At 34.8% G+C, this 23,070-nt stretch overlaps 3 protein-coding genes across 3 annotated transcripts in view; 1 reads left to right on the top strand and 2 right to left on the bottom strand.

Moving 5' to 3' along the window:
* Window positions 1–3,657, bottom strand: part of LOC118738153 (neuromedin-U receptor 1-like) — a 57,084-nt gene extending 53,427 nt beyond the window's left edge. Inside the window, exons 1-2 of the mRNA XM_036469077.1 lie at window positions 3,599–3,657; window positions 1–681 (exon numbers count right to left, since the gene is read on the bottom strand). Coding sequence (XP_036324970.1) covers window positions 1–681; window positions 3,599–3,657 — 740 coding nt within the window. The remainder of the gene's footprint in view (window positions 682–3,598) is intronic.
* The window catches only part of LOC118737262 (mycosubtilin synthase subunit C), a 196,019-nt gene that overhangs the window by 53,842 nt on the left and 119,107 nt on the right, over window positions 1–23,070 (top strand). The gene's annotated exons all lie outside the window — the stretch shown is intronic.
* Window positions 16,586–18,841, bottom strand: LOC118738152 (somatostatin receptor type 3-like). Its single transcript, XM_036469076.1, has 2 exons — window positions 18,815–18,841; window positions 16,586–18,110 (listed from the first exon to the last, which is right to left on the bottom strand). Exons 1-2 carry the CDS (start codon window positions 18,839–18,841, stop codon window positions 17,043–17,045), a joined length of 1,095 nt encoding a protein of 364 aa, XP_036324969.1. The 3' UTR covers window positions 16,586–17,042.

The raw sequence follows: 23,070 nt of genomic DNA, 5'->3' as shown, positions 1-23,070 counted from the left end.
GTTGTTGTTGTGGCAGTAGTTGTTGCCCCCTTATTGCCACGTCCAATAACACGATCCGTGCCGCCTCCGCAGCAGGAAATGATCAAGCGCCAGAATCCAGTACGGAATTTCGAAGACATAAGATTGTACAGTATAGGGTTTAAAGCCGAATTTAAATACAACATTATACGGCAGAAATATAAAATACCATAATAACCATCAATGCCAAGACTTGCGATGTCCTTCGTAGGTGCAGTGATAACCCATAATGTGAATGCGCGAAATGGCAAAAGGCAAATAAAAAAACTGGCGACTACGGCAACCAACATGAATATCACTTGTTTGCGATGTTTTCGCATACCGGTGCTAAGTTGTTGGGCTCCCACGCCATTGGACGTCATCTGGAGTGGCAGTTTATTATTTATCGATTGATGGCGTAGAATAACCGAACTTAAACAGGTGGTGGGCGGCACGTGAGCAGCGGTGGTGGGGCGATGAAAGTCAATGTTGCGACGTAGAAGTTTGTAGGCGATTGCAGCATAGAGCACAACCAACACAATGAAGGGTAGAACAAAGAAGATTGTAATGCAAGTGATAAAGTAGAAAGCCGACCAAAAGGTTTCCGCTGATGTGAAGCATACAGCCACCTCAGTGTCATCGTAATAAAGTTCCATACGAAAGGTAGCGATTAGTACGATAGGACTACCAGAAGTCAGAAAAATAAGGATATAGGAAACATTAAGGTTAGTAAATGTGAAATAAGAAAGGAGTTACTTTCAGTTGGACAAAGTACAAAATATGTTAAAAAATTAAAGACTTGCAAAAAAATGGATGCAATGATTATCTACATATGTGTGTATAAATTCAAAGAGAACAGCAAATCTTTCAAATCACAATTGACAACAATATGTATTGATTCATGCTTTTCTAACGAAACTAAAAACCGTTAATTGTATTTATATACATACATACATACTTATTTATACGTAAATTAATTTAATTGGGTTTTGTTTATTTGCATTTTACAGTGCATTGCTCAAAAGCATACCCGAGATGGATTCTAACGAAAAAATAAAGTGTTTTAAAGTTCACCTACCTATACTGTATGTACATATACATATATGTACATTAGACTGTCCCAAAAAACCAAAGTTTTTTTTAACGCATACCCCATAATTTTATTGGTTTTATCTTAAACTATTTTATGGAATTCGGACAACGACAACCCGTGCCGACTGCAGATACAGTTATCATAAGTTTTTTGCATTTCGCGAGACTTTACTCTGCAGTATTAGGGCATAATATTTAGTAAGTCTGCGTTTTTTGGCTTTCTACCAGGTAGTCGGGATTTTTTCCAAAGAATCATGAACTCTATTTCCAAACGTTTACACCAAATATGGATATGGCCCTTATTATGAGCTGCATTCGATTTTCGATCTTCGCTGGCTATCGAAGAACGAAGATCGAAAGTGAAATTCGTATTATGAGCTATGCAAGGTTGTCGAAATTTTCGTTGAGTATCGAACTTTCTGTCGAACAGAATTTTGCTTTCGATGGTGTAGCGAAGTGTTAGAAAATTGTGAAAAATGTATGATTTTGTATATGTTTTCTTACATTTTGGCGGCTAGACACTAATTTTAAACAATTTTTATTAATTTCATGCAGTTCTAACATCGTGAATACTAAACACAAGCTCGAAAGGCTGGTTTTACTTGTGAAAGAAAATCCCAATACCCTGTTGGCACGATCTCTGAGAACAAAATCGTAGCGCTGTTGATAGTTTTAAAATATTTTAAATAGATTTGGCTCACAAACGCCTCTTTAGATGGTCGGAACTTTTTAATGAATCTGTAGACAAATTTCTTAAATATATTTTATATCAAAATATATTCGAAAGACTAATAAACTTTCTTAAACATTTGCTACTCCTGGCCAGTTTACTAAGCTCTCATCCTCTGACGAATCGTTGAACCAGAACTCGTTGTACTCATTTTACCACGTTTTTATAAACTCGCTTTCTTTTTTATTTCATTTTAATTAGAACAAATTTACATAAATATGTATAAGCACACTATTTAGTTTGCTCGATTTGTAAACAAAGCTTCTCAGCGGTGAAAAATATACTATTGTGAACAACCTAAACGAGCGAAATTCACAATAGCGCTATTCTTCATCGAATGAGCGCCATAATACCAAATGAAAATTCGTTCGCTCAGCACTTTCGACCACAGTCGAAAATCGAATGCAACTCATAATAGGGGCCTATATGAAAGAAAAATTCAAAACAAGATTAATTATAACTTTTGTTTTCATATATCCTTTGGAACATGACAAAAATGTTCTTTAAAAATATTATCCTTCAAGCCTTTAATTTTGAATGCATTTTGAAGAATTTTAGCTTAATTTATGTCCTATAAAAATATGTATATAAGGATATTAAAGGATACAAATTTCAAAAGATATCTTTCATAAAACTTATGTAAATTCTGACGTCCTATTAAAAATTTAAAGATGCAGATTTACTATAAATGCGTGGTAATTCTTTAAAATATAGTAAAACGGAGGAAAAATGGCAAAGATTAGTTTTTATGCACTATTAGAGAAAAAGCATAATTATAATCTACTTTTATTGTTCTCCATTAGAATCATTTACAATCACATACAAGATACTTTCCAGACCATTTATTTTCAGAGATGGACGATATCTATAAGATAAACTTCTTTAAAGAGGGTTTAAATACAGATTTTACAGTTCAAAATACAGTCCGCTTCACTTATTTTTTTTAAACCTAGCTTTTATCTGGACTTGTAGGTATCAATCAGGGAAGCTTCTCTTTAATTACATTTCGAGGAAGAAGAAGAAATTTTGCGAAAAAGGGGCATTTTATTAAACAACACGATAAATCTGCCGGTGCCAGTAAATATACCACTTAGGGTCAGTTTTTCAGTGCACGGCCGTAGTTTAAACTAATATTAAACGCCCGATCTGGCTGGTTTAAACTAAGATCAGCCAATCGAATGCCTGCCAACTTTAAACTGGCCCTTAGGACCAGAGTTTAAGCTTAGATCCCTTAAACTGCATTTCTATTGAACAGCGGAAAAAAACAATCGAAGGACGCCGACCACAAAACTCGTTTTCAGGCGGTGGTGGATGAGTAGCAGGCCACCCAACACAATGATGCGAGAAACTGCATCATTCAGGATGAGGCTGAAAGACTCTAAAAAAATGGAGGTTTTCTGCTGACCAATCAGGTGCAGCTACTGCATCAGAGTCTCGGCGTGGCTTCAGCGAGGTGGCGAGAGATAGCAGGTGGCGCTTATAGGTGAGGTTTCCAACAAGGTGAAGCTGGTGTGTGACAAGTGGGAGGACATTGAGGCATGGCTGTCTCAATTGGTCATTGACCAAGTCCTGGGCAGAGTTGTTGTTAGACTAAGAGTCGTTGGTTCATGCATGCTTCGTACAAGGATTGTAAACGCTAAGCTTGGCAACAGCGAAGTCATCAGGCGTCCTATACGAAAGATTCCGCAAGGCGGTCTACTGTCAACGCTGATGTGGCTCTGCGTATTAAACAATATGCTTCTACGAATCAACAGAGATGGGGTTACAGTTTTCACGTACGCGGACGATGTAGTGATTATGGTATCGCTCTGTTCTTGTGCTAAGTATTTGGGAGTCATTCTTACCCCGAAATTAAACTAGAAAACGAATTGTATTCATGCAAGAATATTATAGGTAAGAAGTGGGTGAACAAGGCCCAGCATACGGTTCGCTGGTTTGGTGGAAAGAGACGAATTACATATACCCAAAGCTAGGTAGGGTACAGATGTCAGCTTGCATTGCCCAAACATTCTTTCAAATCTGAATACATCTGTCCGTCGCTTCACTTCGACATGTTTTCATCAACGAAGCAGTCGAAATGAGCTGTTTTTAAGTGAACGCTTCCAAACATCTATTTTTACGGATGGCTCAAAAACGAGTTATGTCATTGTGTCGTGGATGTTTTCAACCGACCTCCAACTTGGAAAGCCTACTTTAAAAGACCACCGTATTAGACCAGTGCTTTTTAGGCAAAAGTCTTGGCCATCAAAGAGGCGTGCAAAATAATTTTAGCCTTGGAGCTAGCAGGTACCAGAATTGCTATCTTTTCTGATAGCTAGACGGCGATTAAGGTACTCGGCTGTGCAAGTATCACATCCTGCACAATAAAACAATACAAAGACTACGTTACGGCATTAGCTGATAGCCATGTCGTTGCACTGTTCTGGGTACCGGAGGTACAGCAGGATTCATGCCAACCAGATGGTCGACAAGCTAGCCATAAAGGGGTCGGCTCTGGATATGTGATTGGCAGAAGTGATTATTGTGCCCGTGAGCTTCATCGAGAGCCGCATCTCTCAGCACTGGAGAAAGGTGGCCAAAACAGTAGGTGGAAAAACATTCAGTCCCATAGGGTCGGTAGGAATCTTAGGTCCACATATTGCGCAAAACGCTCTGCGACTCTCATAAAACTGAACAGCACAGGGATTTATCCCGACTAACTGCCGTCTACACAGGGCACTTGGCAGAGGGAATCCATGCTGCAAGACTGGAACTCAATACTTCTTGTCGTCCTGTAATTAACCAGATGCAGACAAAATAGTGCAGTTTTGCTTTTTGTCATAGTTTCTTTTTTTCTGTGTTTTTAAAACGGCGTACATATGTTAGTGCTAATATTAAACTTGCCAAACCAGCCAACCAACCAACCTAATAGCAATTGGGTATATGTACATGTCGCACATCCGCCTATCTTACGGCACTAAAATTGCACAGGAGAGCGAAAAAACGGTTATTCTTTGAAGGCATTGCCTTGATAGGCGGTATTTTCTCTAGCTTTTGTTATACAAATCTCTTGTTTTAATAACGATTTAACGATTTTTATGCATGAATATCTATGCCTGGAGTTCAGGGTTACCAAATCTCATTTTTCCCACAACGGCGATTTAGGCGACGACGCGTCTTGACCAAATCTAATTCCTTAAAAATCCTATCATAACCTTAAATTTATAAAAATATTAATTAAGCATGAATTAATTTATTCGGTTCAATAAACTCTACAAACCATTTTATACGCGCAACATACAAATGTATGAATGTATTACTTGAAGTACAAGCTAGATTCCCCCTTACTCGCCAGTACATATTTTTTCTTTCCTCTGCACAGTTTACATAATTTGCTTTTATAAATAATAATGCGTTTATAAATATACATACATGCATACATACACACAGTGTCGGTCATATCTATAGCACCCCCATTTCAAATTGATATTGCTTGCCACTTTATATGGAAGAAACCCCCAACACCTTCGGCGAAAAAATTATAAAAAATCAACATACACATTATCAGATTAAAATTGAATAGGCTATAAAACTGTGTACTCACAAAAATTCCAACACTTCTGAGAAAAAAGTTTTATATTTGGGTGAAAATTTGTTGCATTTTCTTGTGGTTTTCTACAAAGTTTTAAACTTGGGTTAATATGTTTTTTTTTTTTAGAGAATGAACATTATTTTAATTGAAAACAACATCTCTTTGAAAGGTGGATGGGGGGGCTATTGTTTCGATCGACACTGTGTGTTTACCGACGTCACATTGATAAATCTTCGTGGTGGTTAGTAAACAACAATTACAAAAATTCAGGAGTATGAGAAAAACTAATCAAACTGAAGTCATCCATATTATGTGGATTTAGCTAAAATTCCCAACAATAACAACATAGTTGTGGTCTCGTAAATGTTCTGTGAAATATTTTGGGTTGCTGGGAGCATTACATAACCTACATATTTACGTATTTGCAGTTCACATGCAGTCGGTATGCACATACATATGTACATATGTACATTTAATGGAGGTCCTGCGTTGAAAATTATCTGACACATTTTAAAATAAATTGACATAAACGCACATATGTATGTATACACACACATCCGTTGTATGTATGTATTTGTGCTGGGCATAAAATTTAAGTGAGAACTCAATAAAACTAAATTTTATTTTTGATTCAATAATCTACATGCGTAGCATTTAAGTTAATGAATACATTTGCCATTACAACGGACATCATATGTCCGTCAAATAATATGGCGGCCTTAGTAAAACGTGCTGGGTTGGATAGTGCATGTAGAATCGCCCACTGATTCCGAAAATCGAGTTAATATTTTATTCTATGAATAAGTTTTCGAGATATTTTTTATTTACCGTTACTCAGCTCAAAACAAAAAGTAGTTCCACTTAATCACATATATCTTACGAAGCAATTGAACAATCTTAATATGAAATACGAATATGAAAATCATAAACATAACTTTCCGATAGGCTCGGCAAATCATTTCCGAGTGAATTTCATTTAAGTTCGCTTTGAATTCAAATTGACAGGAGTTGAAATTCAATCGGAAGTGAATTCCAGAATCTGCCCGTTTGATTAATCATTCCAGTTTTTTTTTGTTTTTTGAAGCAAAAATTAAAAAATTAAAACCTTGATAAGAGAAAAAAAAATATATATTCTGTGTCAATGTTTTGCATTTGTGTTAAAGCCTGTTCTGTTAAAAAATCAAGTTACTAATGAAGCACAGCGATTGATAAATAAAGAAGTAATGACTGGTCAAAATGCGCATAAAAGAGTAACACGCTTTACACAGAATCTGTAATTTTAAAATCTTTCTCCTGTCGAAAGTTTCATTATTTTTAATTTTTTCATCAAAAAACCAAAAAAATTTGGAATTATTACTTAATTTGTCGGAAGCTATCAGATCTATCGAAAAGTGATATATATATGGTTTATATAGAATTTCGCTAGCTTTCAACTGCCGAAAAACTGCTGAGAAAAAATTAACTCGACTTTCGGAATCAGCGAGCAGTTCTATATAGGAATTGGATAGTGGCATCCGTTGAACATTTTTGCTGTAAACCAGTGTGATCAACGATGCCAAGTTTACCGTTACGCATCGTTTACTCGCCGCATCGGCATCAGTATTATTAGGCCAACGATATGAGACCTACCTCCTTACCCAGAATGCTGACTACTTTTATGCGCTGATTCTTCGCTAAGGTATAACAGACAGAGCAATTCTGCGGGCAGGGCTCGATTCGTAACATCAGTTCACAGATCGAAAACGATACGAAAGAAAATTACGTGATACGTTAGGCAGTATAAGCTGAATGGGACAAAGATTATGTTCACGTATGTTATAATCCGAAAAATGTGTTTTTACGTGACGAGTAGTACGATGCCGTGTGTTCGTCACACGTTCGAGCCCAGATTTAGACTTAGCGTATCGAAAATCTTCGCAAAAGTATAGTTTGGTTTCTGGGTAAAAATTTTGTTGGTAGTGGTTATTTATTTTAACCTGTCACTTGTTATATGTAATCGTGCAGGGCTCTAGTAAATACGTACTTGCAATAGGGTGGTAGATTTTTGGTATTAACATTTAACCGCGCCGTCTCCATATAGTTGCAGCTAAAAGTATTAACCAACCGCACAACAAATTCGCTGAAATTTCGTATATGCTCTATTCTGCACTTAGAAATGAAGAATTGTGGAAAATTGTAAAAGTGGACGCACTGCCACACCCGCAGCTCTTTGGAGAGAAATTGTAAATGTTATCAGATTTTGATGAAATTTAGAGTATATATATGCTGGCTTTAATCAGAAAAGAATATATCTCTAATAACATCAAAATCGGTTAATATTAACGTTCTCAAACTCTAAAGAAAGAAAGGCGCAAATGTTAAATGATTATATTTTAATGAAATTGGGTATGCCCTGCTCGTTTATTTTAAAATATCCTAATTTGGGCAATATTTAATGAAGAATTTCTTACTATGACGCCCACCTCGTACAAAACTTTTTTGGCCCCAAGTACTAAATTTTATGCAATTTGAGGAAAATTAGCCAACACATTTATTTTATTTCTAAAGCAGTTCGTACTTCTTCCTTTTAAAAATGACAAAAAAAAAACATTTACAATAGATACATGGATACCAAATTATGTGCATGGCATGTATTTGCATGAAACCTTCAATTCTACCTACATTTTATGCAACAAGAGCTGAGCTTATGCAAGCAGGACTTTTGCCATCGAAAACGGATCTCGTCCACAGAAGCGTCCACTTTTGGCTAAATGCTAAATCTGATTAATCCACTCGCGAGTCAAGAATATATGTATACACTTCCGTCCATTTCAATTTTATATTGCAGAGGATTTTCCTTCAGCTATTTTGTAGAATTTCAAAGAAAACTGACTTATGAATTTCAGTAGATATATAAAAATTAAAAGCAGTGTTTGGCCACAGATATATTTAAAAAACTGCCGATAAACTAGCTAGTAGAAAAATTATTTTAAATTACTTGCGACAAAATAAATATTTTTTCTGACATACAAATTTATTTTTTCCATTGTATCTACCTTAAGTTCGTCCCATGGCTGCCAATAGGCATTTTTATCAAACAAATTCTTTTTGATTTTGGTTAGTTAAATATTTTGCTATGAATCTGCGTAAGTGATTTCTTTTCCACAATTTGCTAGTCCGCTCCTAGTATTTTTGGCGCCGGGCCCCATATATTTTATATTTGGGAAATAAATTTTTTCATAGAATTGTAAATAAAAATATTTTTTCATCGAATAAAAATATTACGCTTTTCGAAATTTTCAAGCAATAAAATTTTGATGCAAATTTAACTTAAAATTTTTACTAAATACCAGTAGAAACTACCCAGAAAAAAGTTCAGAAAAGTTAATTTTCCTGTGCATTTTTGGACCACCCTAATTTACATACTATGTACATTTGTATAATCGCGTCTAAGTGTAGCTGCAGTAGTTTATACAAACATAAATACTTATGTACATACATATATGTATGTAAAATAGCTATCTTTATGTGTTTAAGCTGCATGAATGACCTAATAAATATTACAAATTAACGGGATAATAAAACGAGTGCTACCTAAAAAAATTGGAAATATGTTTGTATGGAATGATCAAGTATCCTCAAAATGTTTATGAAATACTTAAATTAGTATGCGGATTATAACTAGTATTTATATACGTATGTATGTACATTCATTGTAATAAGTATTCGATCATATACTTACATACATACATACTTAAATACAGGTCGTCGATGTTTTTGCCATCCGCCCATAGACCAGTTGCAAACCCACCTAAATCGTCGTGGCCTAAATGAGATTTGGTAACCCTGAACTTCAGGCATCGAAAATTATCGGCCGTGCCATCACATGCTTGAAAATCTCGCTAACGTTATGCTTTTTTCTATGTACAATGTACTAGAAGCGCACCAGTTCAGAACTAGAGATTTTCCCCAATGGGTATGTACTTATCAAGTAAGCTCCTATCAAGTCACATCCTTCCATGATTCGCCAGTGCGTGGAAAAGGTACATACATATGTACATACGTATATGCCCTGCAAAAAATTGTGCGACTAATCTCTAAAGAGAGTATACCGAGATTACTCTCAATCGGGTACAATTGGGCATTAATTAGTCGCAACTAGTCTCATACGGGCACTAATGGAGATCAATTAGTCTCCACTCATCCCTTATGGGTATAATTGGAGATCAATTAGTCTCGACTCATCTCTAACGGCTACTATTAACGATTTAATGATATGTACGCACTTAGTCAATGAAATTTTATGTGCGGCGTTGGCACGCAGAGAGAGTATTCGCCTAACAAAACTGAGCACCCCGTTTGAATCTCAGCTGGCGCAAATTTTAATTTTTTTAAAGTGACTACACTTGTTGTCAGCTGATTAAGTCAAGTGACATTTTGACTAGTTTTGGCTATTTTATTAATTTTTTTTTTTATATAAAAGTTTAGCACTTTACCTAACCAGCGCAACGTAAATTCACATTTCAAACTTCGTACAAAGATTATGAAAATTCAACAAACTTTAACAATTGTACCCAAAAATTTTAAACCTTTTATTTCGAGTTTTTAGAATAAATTTGGGTATGTAACAATTGCGCCCGAAAATTTTAAACTTTTTATTCAGAATTTTTAGAAGAAGATTTGGGTATGTAACATTTGCGCCCGAAAATTTTAAACTTTTTATTTAGAATTTTTAGAAAATATGCTCGACAACGTCATTTGTATGGGAGAAAATGCCTATTTAGCACCATCAGCCAAAAAAATTATTAAAAATCAAAGCGATTTTCTAGCGTCTTGAAATTTGCACTTTAACCTAGTAACATTTAATGAGCTGCAAAATTGCATACCCAACATTTTTCCAAAAATTCTGAATAAAATGTTTAAAATTTTAGGGTGCAAATGTTACATACACAAATTTGTTCTAAAAATTCTGAATAAAACGTTTACAATTTTAGGGTGCAAATGTTAAAGTTTGTTGAATTTTCATACTTTTTGTACGAAGTTTGAAAAGGAGAATTTATGTGGGGCTGGTTAGGTTAAGTGCTTAACTTTTATATAAAAATATAAACATTAAATAAACAAAAGAAAAGAATAGCCAAAACTAGTCAAAATGACACTTCACTTAATCAGCTGAATACAAGGGTACATATGCATGCCTCTGCTATTAATAAATATACATAACACATTCCTTTTAGGGCTGAATTTAAGTTGTATGCTGGGTCGCGGAGTTTTCCTATAACCTAAGGAGCTGCCTCCCAAATACGGTCAACATGTACATAAGTAGTTAAAGTAACGTGCCGAAAACGACGCCAACAACACTTAAAACACAGCAGTAATGCAAACAACAAATCCCAATAAATCACAAAGAAATATTTAGTGCCGGCGTTTACATACATTCATTCATACATACATACATATATAAGCCCATATGTGCATACATACACACCTATAACACCCAGGCATGCATAACTGTATGTATGCTATTTAGATTACTTTTGCAAATACCAGATTACAATAAAAAAAATAACAGCAATTTATCGAAAGCATTTTGGTGACAACAACAAATATTATTCCGAGTGACGAAATCAAAAGCAAAAATAACATAAAATTCCATTTCGAATGGACGGAATGACTTATAGTAGCCCTCCAGCTACGGTAACGGTAACAACAATTACGAAAATAAGCCACATACGTATAGCGGAAGGGAAGAAATATATACATACATATGTAGTATGTCTCTGTATCAGAGTAATATGGTCCAAACACCTAAATCATTTCTGCTTGATACTAACCCCACACCCATCCCCATTCGGGCATTTCTCCCAAAGCAATGCGTGCATCGAGAGTTGTTTTCCGTGTATGCTTAGGCGGTTAGGTCGTGTTCGGCTGGTTTGGCATTCGACTTCAGCTTCAGTAGCTTACAATTTTTGCATGGAAATTTTCGATTTCTTAACTGTGATATTTTGGTTTCAATTTCTTTTGCCACTTCGACATATTTAATGCAGGAATGCCAAAAGCTTTATGTAGCTGCTATTCACACTGTTTTGTTATTAAATAAGTAGATGTGTGCGCGTGGGATCGCCTAATCTATTTGGTATTTGTTTGCCAATGGCCAAATAAATGTTTATGTACATACATACAAACATATGTAAGTATATATGTACATACAAGACATTGGTCTTGCTTGTCTATTGGCACAACATTTGTGCACTCATTTCAGTTTAATAGCCTGAAAAATTGATTGTTTTCCTAAGGAAATTGTAAAAGGGTGTTTAGATATTATTGCTAATATTTTTGCTTTTGTTGTTGTTGCGTTTAATGATTTTCGATTGGAGCATAAGCAGTGGTAGAGCTTAGTAGGAAGCATATTATTTTGCCCTGTCACTTTCTGATTTAGTGTTGCCAGATTGCTTAAGCTCCTATGAACATACGTACATTTGTATCTATGTACATCTGTACATACATATGTATGTATGTATGATACGAAGGGTACTAAAAAAAAACTTGGGGAAAAATAGCTTTTAAAACAAAATTAAAGTATTCAAGCAGGCAATGTGCTAATTACCGTGTCGGGCTGTAGTAATCCAAACACTCTTCGGTAATTTTAATAGAAATCTTTACTAAACATTCGTTTTTTATCGATATTGTTTTCGAGTTCATTTCTATCGATAGATTCGTCAAAAATGTTATCGATCATGCAGGTGGAACCATATCCAGAGCCACAAAAGCATTATTGGTGTACAATCACCCAGCGGGTAAATCCTGAGGCTGCAGCCCTAGAATGCTTTGATGGATACACATAAATACTTCATCATATGTTATGTAGCGTTAACCTATGGAAATATGTGGGCCCAATACTTCAGTCAGTCAAACAAAATGCATCAATGTCTGGCTTGGAGCAATGCACACCTGCCCGACGTTAGCGCTGGAGGTAAATTTAGGGATAAGTTTCTATGTGCACTTAACCATAGAGCAGATGTTAAAGCAGTGTGATTGCACACACACAGCTCTGAAAATTGTTATGCATGATATGATTATCTAAACTGCTTTTCGAGGACCATAGAATTTGAACGTGTAAAAACTTAACCCCCATCCCAGGGTTAAATCTAGTAACTGCTTTGAAGTTGTACGAAAATTAGGGGTCCAGCGTTATTTTTCTTTGTGAAGAGTAAAAATCCGACAGAAAAATTGATGGTCATGAAGAAATAAAAAAAAAATTTATGATGTTTGATGAACTCGAAATTTATTCTTTCCCCTACATTTCCCCAACTACGAGTGAATAGTGGTGCTTGAAAAGTATTTTTTCAGGGACCGAGGACAAAAGGTATGAACGAAACTAAATGTTTTTCTCGTAGTTTTGTTACCAAGAACGCTTAAGAACCCAAACCGAAATAAGAACAAAACCTTCGCGAATGTTTTCACAAGAACGAAAGTGAGAACAAAACTGCTGAGAACGTTCTCAACGGGAATCATATAAGCAGAAAACCCTGTGGAACAAAATGCGAACAATACTTTCGGGAACACTTCTAAGAGAAGAAAACGGGAACAAAAGTCTAAGGAACTTTATATAGAATAACCATTTGGGAAATAAAGTCTCAGCAAATTTCTGACAGTACGAAATTGAACAAATTTTCTCTGAACTATTCGAGGAGAATAGAAGCAAGAACTGTGTTTGTATCTAAGCGTTCCATTACTTTGAAATGTTTGTATATTAAAATCAATCAAAAAACCTCTGAAAGACAATTATGTAAATTAAATCAACGAAAGACTTGAGACACGAACTCTTCTTGCACATAAAATGAAAAATTATACCATAAATGGACAGTTCATCCTAATGGTAAACGATATGGAAGTTGTAATGAGCCACCTGTGCACTGGCTTAGAATTATCAATCATGGTTCTCACTGAAACGATTTTTCATGCCAACATGTAGACGTCCCTCTCATTCATAACGTTATGTTCTCAAAACTTTTTTTTATTTACAGAACGTTCTTATTTGATTCTCCTTAAAAACGTTTTCTATACTTTCGTTCACATTTTGTTCTCATTGAAAACGTTCCCATTCTCATTCTGTTCTTCCCGGTAATGTTCCCGAGAGTTTTGTTGGCATTTTGCTCCGTTCAAACTGCTCTGAATACTTTTTCTTCCCATTTGGTTCTTTTGTGGGAACGTTTTTGACATTACATTTTGTTATCATGCAGACCTAAACTAAAACCGGAACGCGTTCTCGGTCCCTGGTATACTTTAGTTTGCCTACTTAACCAAACTATTATTGATTTATTTTGTTGTAAAGTATAAATGTTTGCTCTTCGCACGATAGGCACGTTAACCTTAATGCCTGTAATCGTTTAGGTAGCTATAGGGCGTGCTCTCCCCCCGATGTTTTCCTGTCAATTGGCTATTTCCGATTTTACAACCATACATACTATTTGTTTTTGCTGTTTTCTGTGTATGTAGACATTTTGTCGTTGTGGGTGAATGAGCAAAATTTTGTTCAGCCAAGCAGAAGTGAACGACAAATACATAAACGGGTTAGGAAACATGCAAAATGTGGTGCAATTCTGTCGGCTTTTCTACATCTAATGCGTTAATAATGTAACGATAATTTATATAATCCATAAAAGGCATAGAAAAAGAAGTTTGGTAAGAAAAAAAGAAAACTATAATACAGTAACATACATATATATACAATACACAAAGCATACGCTTACTACGAAAGAAATAAATGGCAATGGCTTAATATTAAATAAAAATAAATGGCAAGCAATTGATGGCAACAGTTTTGCGAGTAAGAAGGCGACTATCAATTATTCCTTAAGACAAAATTGAGATATATTATAGCAGTGAAACGATAAGAAGAGGAAAAAGGAAAGTCATAATCGTTTATTAATACATACAAGATCGATCATTTAGTGAGCCGCGCAAGTGTGAATAGATAGTGAAAAAAGGAAGGAAAAAGGTCGAGTAGCTTATAGTTGAAGAAGAAGATGTATTTAGACATAAACTGGCTCAGTATTGTGGAAAAGAGAAGCTGGAAGTTCGAAGAGCAAAAAATTAAATTTCACGCTAACGTTTGCAAATTCGTGTTGGTGTGCATACATACTTTCCTTGACGATTCCATTTACTGGTACATACCTTTCACTTGCGTTTAAACAGTTGTAAGTTTTTCTGCTATTGTTTGTTATTTATTGTTTTATTGTAATACTAATATAGTTCCTTTAACTCCGGATGGAGCGTACATAGCTTCAAGAATTTACATATACACATATGTATGTATAACCACATTTATATGTTATATAATTATGTATGTATAATAAACCTGCAACGGAATATTTTATTTATTTTCATTTAAAATTTAAAAAAATTGTTACAATAAATTTTAAGTAAGTATTACATACCCTCATGAATACCTGAAAACTTTACTTGTTTTGTTAAAATTAGAAGAGAAATATAATAAAATTCATTTTTAAAGAACATTAATTAAATTACAATAAATTTAATCTAACAAAAAAAAATCAATACTTAAGAGACATACATATGCATAAATCCAAAATATTGGGTAAATAAAAGCTACTTTTTGGTTTGCATCGCTTTTATTTAACTTATGTTATTATATTAAATATTTATATCTTATCACCGTTCCTTTTCTTATTCGATTTTTGTTCATACTGATACAAAAAAGTTCGCCGTAAGCCCCAAAGTTTAAACTATTTTTGCAAATCAATTTATAAAATAAATTAAAGTATGACCCTTTTGTTCAAAGCGCATTGACCTCAATTAACGTACTACCCTAATGTCAGTAAATTGTTAACCTTTTGCTAAGAAAGTTTTTTGATTACTCCAGTAGAATTTTATTGCCGTATGTGAAAAAAAAAGTTTTTTTTTTACGAAGTTATCCTACATAAATACATTAGACTCAGAGTTGTACGGCGAGCTTCTTCTGTGTGCTTGGAAGGTGGTACCTTCTAATGTACACACATATGTATTCACGTCCACGTATTTCGTGCATTTTGAGTTTAATTTTTCTTTAAATTAATTGAATTATGAAAATTGTAATGCACATTTAGAAACTACATAATATTGAGGTACAAAACCTCCCGTCATCAAACTATATTTTGTCTGCATGTTACAAAAAAAAAAAGGATTTGCGGAAAGTACGACAAAACCTAAAATAAATAGATGTGGCAGTTCATTTGATTTTGGGATACAAGTGTTCTTATATAGCTATCGTTTGATAACTTTGCTGACTTATATAAAAAAATATTTTTTTAAATTATTTTTTATAATAAAATAATTTTTTTTTTCAAGTATGGAATATACCTAGTCAAAAGAAGCGGGCTAAATTCTTATATATTAAATTATAAAAAATGGCAGTTTTCTTGGAAAAAAGTTTGGATTTTAAATTGGACATTGGTTTAAGAATTGATCTAACATTATACATAGTATACATATACGACATGTACATGGCGTATGAGCAATTTTTACTTATTTATGTATTTAGCATACACTTTTCTCAGTGTGTGAATCGCTGGGTGGAAATATTCAACCATTTCATTAAGGCAGATTTCCGAATACAAAAAAAAAAAAACAATCGCCAGAATAAATTTTATACTTGCCAGGAATTTAAGAATCTTTTCTGCAGTAAACAAACTCTGGACGAAGCTCGATCGGATGTGGAAACCCTGAAGGCAATTCTGATCGTCAAATAATACTTTTATTAATTTTATATCTGAATACCGTAAGGCTTTCCATTGCCGAAAATTACTTAAAACAAGTAATTTTTAAGTAATTCTCATATACAAATTTAAGAGTACCGTTAGTTTCTTCATGATCCTATGATCGGATCTAAACAAAATCAGTATGGTAGCACCTCTGAGCTTTAAAAACATACATAAAAAATACTCTGACAAATTGATAACATCCTCCTTTTTTGAAGTCGTTTAAGACTAAAATGTAAAGCGAACGAAAATCTTTTACTGTTTTTTCTTTTTGTTGAAGCAGAAACTAAACTCTGTCTAAATCGGTTAATTGGCCAAGTGTTGTCTCCATTCTGATCTAACTGTAGGCTCACGAAAGGGTACATCGTTAGATGAGCTGATGTGAGTGGGCATACAAAGAGGTGGTTAATGTCGTCGGCCATCTTATTCAAATTCGACTGAAGAGTTTAGCCTACTGCAATATCCAGTATGGAATAGTATCGAAATATCGCAAGCCCTCGGTTTACCAGAATTTCTGCATTACTTAAATCCTCCCGACCATCTGAATTATCGCGCTTTGATTCATGTTAATTACAAAACAAATTATATTTTATCCTTTTATTTGAAAATATTATTAGCTAATGTTTAATCTTATCGTTTTACATGAGTTAGTTTTGCTATTATAATTAAAATTAAATAAAAAAGGCGATGGCGGTGTATTTATTTTGACCTCGAAAAGTTCGTATAAAATATAGGTTATATTAGATAATTTAATTTACACATATCTATAGTCTTAAAATACATATAAATATAAACACAGCCAACCGCACACACATTAACACATTTACATACATAAATAAGTAGATACACATTCACTTTCACTTCGATTTTATCGCCAAAAATGCATTCCTGGTTTAGCCTCTTCGCCTTAAGCGTATCACGTCAAAATAATAGCCTCCTCATCATCGAAACTTACATGCACCGAACGTCGGCCTGGCACATTGGCACACTTTGTTACAGGTAGTTGCTCCTGCTCTGCCTCTGCTTGCTCGCGCATTATCGACTGCGTTTTATACTTCCGGATTGTATAGTACTTCCGTTGGCCGTCTTCAGCAATGCCTTTCTTTTCGAGCGCTTCATCCTCAATAGCCAACGCTGTCGCAGCAACTGCCGTCACGCTACTATGCAGCATCGCTAATATCTCACTCTCCATGCCACAGGGCATATGCATCTGAATTTGTATTTGCGTCTTTGTAAAAGGCCGCCTTGTGCTGGCATTAGTTTGGATTGTGTCATCGCTGTAGCGGCGATTAGATTGGCGCGAAAGTAAACTGGACGATGTTGCATTGCTGGTGGCCGTGTTCGAAGTGTTGGTATTGGTGTTTGTTCCCACGCCAGTTATGGTGCCGGTGCGTGCCCGTATGCGCCTATGGCATCCGCATGTCAACGACATAGCAGCGCCATGCCATGCGTTCAAAATGAGACGTAGGAAACCTTTGCGAAACTTTGTGGACATTAGATTGTAGAGTATTGGATTGATGGCTGAATTCAGATAGAACATAATGCGACAGAAGTATAAGAGGCTGTAATAACGTTCAACGCCAATATCGAAGAATGTCTGCTCCGAACTTAGTATAATCCACATGGTGAGCATGCGAAAAGGCAGCAAACAAAGGAAGAAAGATAAAACGACAGCGCCTAGCATGAGCACGACCTGCTTGCGAGCCTTTAGGCTCAGTTCTGGTTTCGATGGTCGAATACGTAACATTGGACCGTTACTGGAGATAAGATTTTTGGCTATTATAGCGTAGAGTACGACTAGGATGAGCAGAGGTAGAATAAAGAAAGTGGATATTGTCATCAAAAAGTATCCCATAGTCCAGTTGGTGACTGCTTGCGTTAAACACACCGCTACCGATGATCCATCAATGTATTCGACGTATTTGTAATCGGCTACCCAAATAATGGGACTAAAATGTAAATAGAGTAAAATAAGGTATGCGGGCTATGAAAGGAATACAAATTTTACACATTCTGCCAAATAAGTTCCTTCGCGTAAATAAGATGGTTAAAAAAGGCTAGGCGGTGGTTTGTTTTTGGGACTGAGTCTCTTCAGTCTTATCAGTTGGCTGATTGGTTATTGATGTGTAAACATCTTGGCTCTCGGTATGGGTAAAATTTGCATTACACCAGCAGAAAAATTGTAACTGCTTCTTATGTAACATAACAGAAAATCTGCAATTGCTTCTTATGCGTAGAAATGAACATTTCTGGACTAGTTCAGGACCATTTTGGGACTAATTCAAGGCTAGTTAAGGACCATTTCAAGATATGTTCAGGTCTTTCTAAGGACCATTTCGGAGTCATTTCGAGACCTGGTTAGGGCCATTTTGGAACTAGTGCACCACTATTTGAAAACCATTTGGGGCCTAGTTCAGAACTATTCCAGGACTAGTTCGAGATAGTTTTGACCCCATTTCGGGCCCATTCCAAGACCTGCTTGAGATTACTTCGGCACAAATTCAGAATATTTCAGAATCACTTCCGGAAAATTTTAGGTCTAGTTCGGAATAATTTCGGGGTAGTTCGAAACTAAGCACGAAATTATCCTGAAATAGCCTGGAACTATTCGCGAAGTTTTATGAAAGGTTATGAAAAAGTCTTGTACTGGTCCCGAAAATTTAATGAAATGAATATTTAATTTCTTACATTCACCTCACTTGGTTCTTGGGTCATAGGGAAATAGAGAGAACTGCGTGGCAGATGGACTTGCAATGCAAAGGAAGCTGCTACTAAGTGAATGAGTGAGGAAAGATGAAATCAAAGTACGACTTGTCGAATTTCCAGGCATACGTAGCTTAAATGGGATCGGAAGCGGTCACGAAGGGTATACTCTCTTATAAGAGAGGATACCTCCAACGTTGTGGTGGCTTTAACCGGGCACTGTGTAATAGGTAAGCATGCATAAAGACTCAACGTGCCGTTTCCGAAGATGTTGCAGAAGCTATAAGGACCACGAGAGGAGGAAACAGTCTTGCATCTCTTGTTCACTGTTCCGGGCCGACCATAGGGAGGTTTCAAATACCGAAGCAAGGTGCCTGATGAGATTCATCGGTGACACGAAGTGGTTCAATAGCGAGCATAATTGAACTGTGTCAAACTGTGGTAACACAATGGACCTTCTATCTGTGGCTTAGGTGTATATCTGGCAAAGCAACAGCTACTTTGGACTGAGTAGGCAATTCAGAAGTAAAGTACGCTCTCAACGTACGAAAACCACACTCAAAAGCATGGACAATGACAACATCCGATCAGGCGGCTCTTGGAGTATTCGACAGAAAGATTTTTCGGGGAGGATTTACGGACCTTTACGCATTGGCGTCGGCGAGTACCGCTGCTCTAGGCAGTTTTTATATGAAAAACTTTTCCACACGGGATTGAGTTTTAATGCTGATTTTATATACCTTTTCTTATCGATTTGCTTTAATGATAGGTATCGTAATGGTACTTGTATGCGGATTTATATTTCATATTTACATATATTCAAATTTTTATTCATATTTGGATTTGCATTCCTATAAGCAATCGTACGATTTCTTATCCGTTTTCGTATTCCCATTTGTATGCTTGAATTGAAATTGAAACTTCAGATATTCAGATGCGGAACTTATTTCACAGAATGTGTTTGCGCGTCAATGCTATTAGGGATTTTGGATAAATATTTTCCATGAGGGCAAACCTAAACTGTGTTAGTTTCAATTTATTTTAGATGACTTAACATTTACCTAATCTGCGTGGTGTGAATTAAGAAACAGCACGTCTATTATGATTGATTTCCGTTTACGCTTATCCTATGTATAAAGTCAAGGAAGTGATTACTTTTTTCTTGCTGTCACAGAACAGAATAGCTAGCCGGATGTGGAAGCGCGCAATTAAAGAGCACACACAATACTATGTATATTAATGCCTGAGGGCCTATAAGCACGCTGGTGTGCGATAAATGGCGACGGTGAGGACAATGTCCGTGGGTGGTAGCAAAGGTCGCTGCTCGTTTCGGTATGCGATTACCTCATTCTATTGTGCAATATACCTTTTTTTAAATGTGGTCTTAAGGCGACACACAGTCGCGCAAAATAATACAAATAGAATTTCGAAACAAATTAAAAAGGGTCGCGGTAAATAAAAATTGCAAAAATGAAGAAAAAAATCATACTTAATATTAAAATTTGTGAAAAAGGACGAAACTCCCATTTACAAACACACTAACGTACTAACATGGAGTGTTGATAATGGGCGCACAATGACAGCCGACAATGGCTACAATTTTGATGACATTTGCTGCTCGCCTACACAATACATATTTAGATTTTTTAATATGTAGCTACATTCTAATTTTAAATATGCATTTTGTGTTTATTTTATTTTTTTGCATCTACACATGTAACTCACGGCATGCTAAATGAGCGACAGCATCGTAAAATCGAAATAATAAAGAACGACTGCAAGTATGGAAAAAAGACATAAAATTAATATTCAAATTGCAGGCAATACCAAAAAAGTACAAAAAAAAAAAACATAATGTGTTTGTGCAATAAAATCTGTATAAAACTTTCTGAATGCAAAACTAACAAATACTTTTCGTAAACACATGAAAATACCTACAAGCATTGTATAGGTGTAATAATACTATTGGTATTTGGTTACAAATGAAATTCCAAACTCTTGAAGTACCACATATTTATAAAAACATTGTCTGCATAAGCATATGGCAACTACACTAAAATGGTTAGAATTGTTAATACACTTTACATGTATGTATGTAAGTATGTACATTACATTGGGTCGCGGAAAAAAGTTTGTATCAAACAAGATTTAATATTTTTTCCACCTTCCGCAATATTTGAACTATCACATTATGACTAAGATTAAGCCAAGCTAACCGAACCTAATTTGATATTTTCCCGAGCAGAAAAGTGATAAATTTTATTTTGATATTACGTGAAATCGTTTTTAATTTATCGGATTTCGAGAGGTTTTTGCTAACTTTGGAATTTTTTCAAAATTGTTTTCGGACTTCTCGTAATTTTTTTCTTAGTAATTTTTTAAGTATTTTTAAGGATTTTTTCGATACTTTATGGGGGTTTTTGTGATTTTTTTAAAGCAGTCTCGAAGTCATTAGGAATTTTCGGTCATTTCAGAATTTTTCAAAATTGTTTTCGTGACTTTTCGAGGTCTTTTAAGGACTTTTCAAAATTGTTTTTCATCTTAGCGGGGACTTTTGTGATCCATCGATATTTACTCAGAACAGTTTCGGAGTTCTTTGAAATTTGTCGGAATTTATTGGATTTTAGAGGTTTTGGAGTTTGTCAGAATTTTTGGAGAATTTCGAATTTTTTAGGATTTTGTCGAGACCTTCAATGGTTCTTAAAGTTCTTCCAGGATTTTCTCAATTCTTTGCGAAATTTTTCTGAACAATTTTAAAGTTTTTCAGGCCTTTTTAGGAAGTTGGACGTTTAGGAGTTTTTTCGAGATTATTTTCGTGACTTCAGGACTTTTTAGTATTGTTTTCGGGACTTGATCGGATTTTATTGTGATCGTTTGTTAATTTTCTCTATTACTTTCGAAGTTTTTCGGGATTTTTTTTCTTTTGATGTTTCGAAATTTTTTTTTGAGTTTCCGGAAATTTTTTTAAGTCTATTCAGTTATCCTTTATTTTGCAAATTTTCGGCGATCCCGGTATTTTCGGAATTTTAGAATTTCAGACTTTTCAACATGACTTTAAGAGATTTCTAGTGACCTTTTTATTTGTGAATTTTTCCGGATCCCTCAAAATTTTTCCGGTACCTTTCGAGACTTTTCTGAATTTTTTCGAGAACTTCGTAATTTTTTAAGTTTCTTTAAGGATTTTTTCTATACTTTATGGGGGTTTTTGTGATTTTTTCGTATTTTTTCAAAGCAATCTCGAACTCTTTAGAAATTTACGGTCATTTCAGAATTTTTAAAAATTGTTTTCGTGACTTTTCGAGGTCTTTTAAGGACTTTTCAAAATTGTTTTTCATCTTAGCGGGGATTTTTGTTATCCATCGATATTTACTCAGAACAGTTTCGGAGTTCTTTAAAATTTGTCGAAATTTATTGGAATTTAGAGGTTTTGGATTTGTTTCGGAATTTTTGGAAAATTTCTAATTTTTTTTTCGGATTTCAATGTTTTTTAAAGTTCTTCCAGGATTTTCTCGATTCTTTGCGGGCGTTTTCAGTATTCTTCTGAAAATTTTCTGAACAATTTTAAAGTTTTTCAAGCCTTTTTAGGAAGTTGGTCGTTTCGGAGTTTTTTCAAGATTATTTTCGTTACTTCAGAACTTTTCAGTATTGTTTTCGGGACTTGATCAGATTTTATTGTGATCGTTTGGTAATTTAATCTATTACTTTCGAAGTTTTTCGGAATTTTTTTTTTGGATGTTTCGAAATTTTTTTGTGAGTTTCCCGAATTTTTTTTAAGTCTATTCAGATATCCTTTTTTTTGCAAATTTTCGGCGATCCCGGTAATTTTGGGATTTTAGAATTTCAGACTTTTCGACATGACTTTAAGAGATTTCTAGTGACCTTTTTATTTGTGAATTTTCCGTAGTCTTCAAAACTTTTCCGGTACCTTTCGAGACTTTTCGGATTTTTTCAGGATGTTTTGGATTAATACGAGTATAATTCGGAATATTTTTGAATGCTTCAATAACAAAGTGTAAAAATGACTGCTCAAGAAATATCAGCAAAATATTAATTCTATTTTTTTGCGTTCATTTTTTTACTTTCTACTCAAAAATACATACTAAGTGAGGTGTCTATAAAAAATGCACAAGAATTTGCTTTAATGTTGAATATGATTTGTAAAATTTCGGTTTTTTGTTAAAAGTAAACAAATTTAAAATTTTATGAAAAAATTAGATTTTACAAAAATTTTGATAATAGTA

The sequence above is a fragment of the Rhagoletis pomonella genome, unplaced genomic scaffold, assembly GCF_013731165.1.
Source record: "Rhagoletis pomonella isolate Grant_MI unplaced genomic scaffold, Rhpom_1.0 Rhpom_scaffold_00004, whole genome shotgun sequence".
Taxonomy (NCBI): domain Eukaryota; kingdom Metazoa; phylum Arthropoda; class Insecta; order Diptera; family Tephritidae; genus Rhagoletis; species Rhagoletis pomonella.
The sequence above is the reverse complement of the archived record's forward strand: the minus strand, read 5'-3'. Positions and strand labels throughout refer to the sequence as shown.

What these genes read in the sequence shown, in the direction of transcription:
- LOC118738152 (XM_036469076.1), bottom strand. Translation starts at nt 18,841, where the DNA reads ATGACCCAAGAACCAAGTGAGGTGAAT. An exon ending in AAGAACCAAGTGAGGTGAAT is followed by an intron (nt 18,111 to 18,814) that starts GTAAGAAATTAA and finishes TTCCTTTCATAG; the next exon opens with CCCGCATACCTTATTTTACT.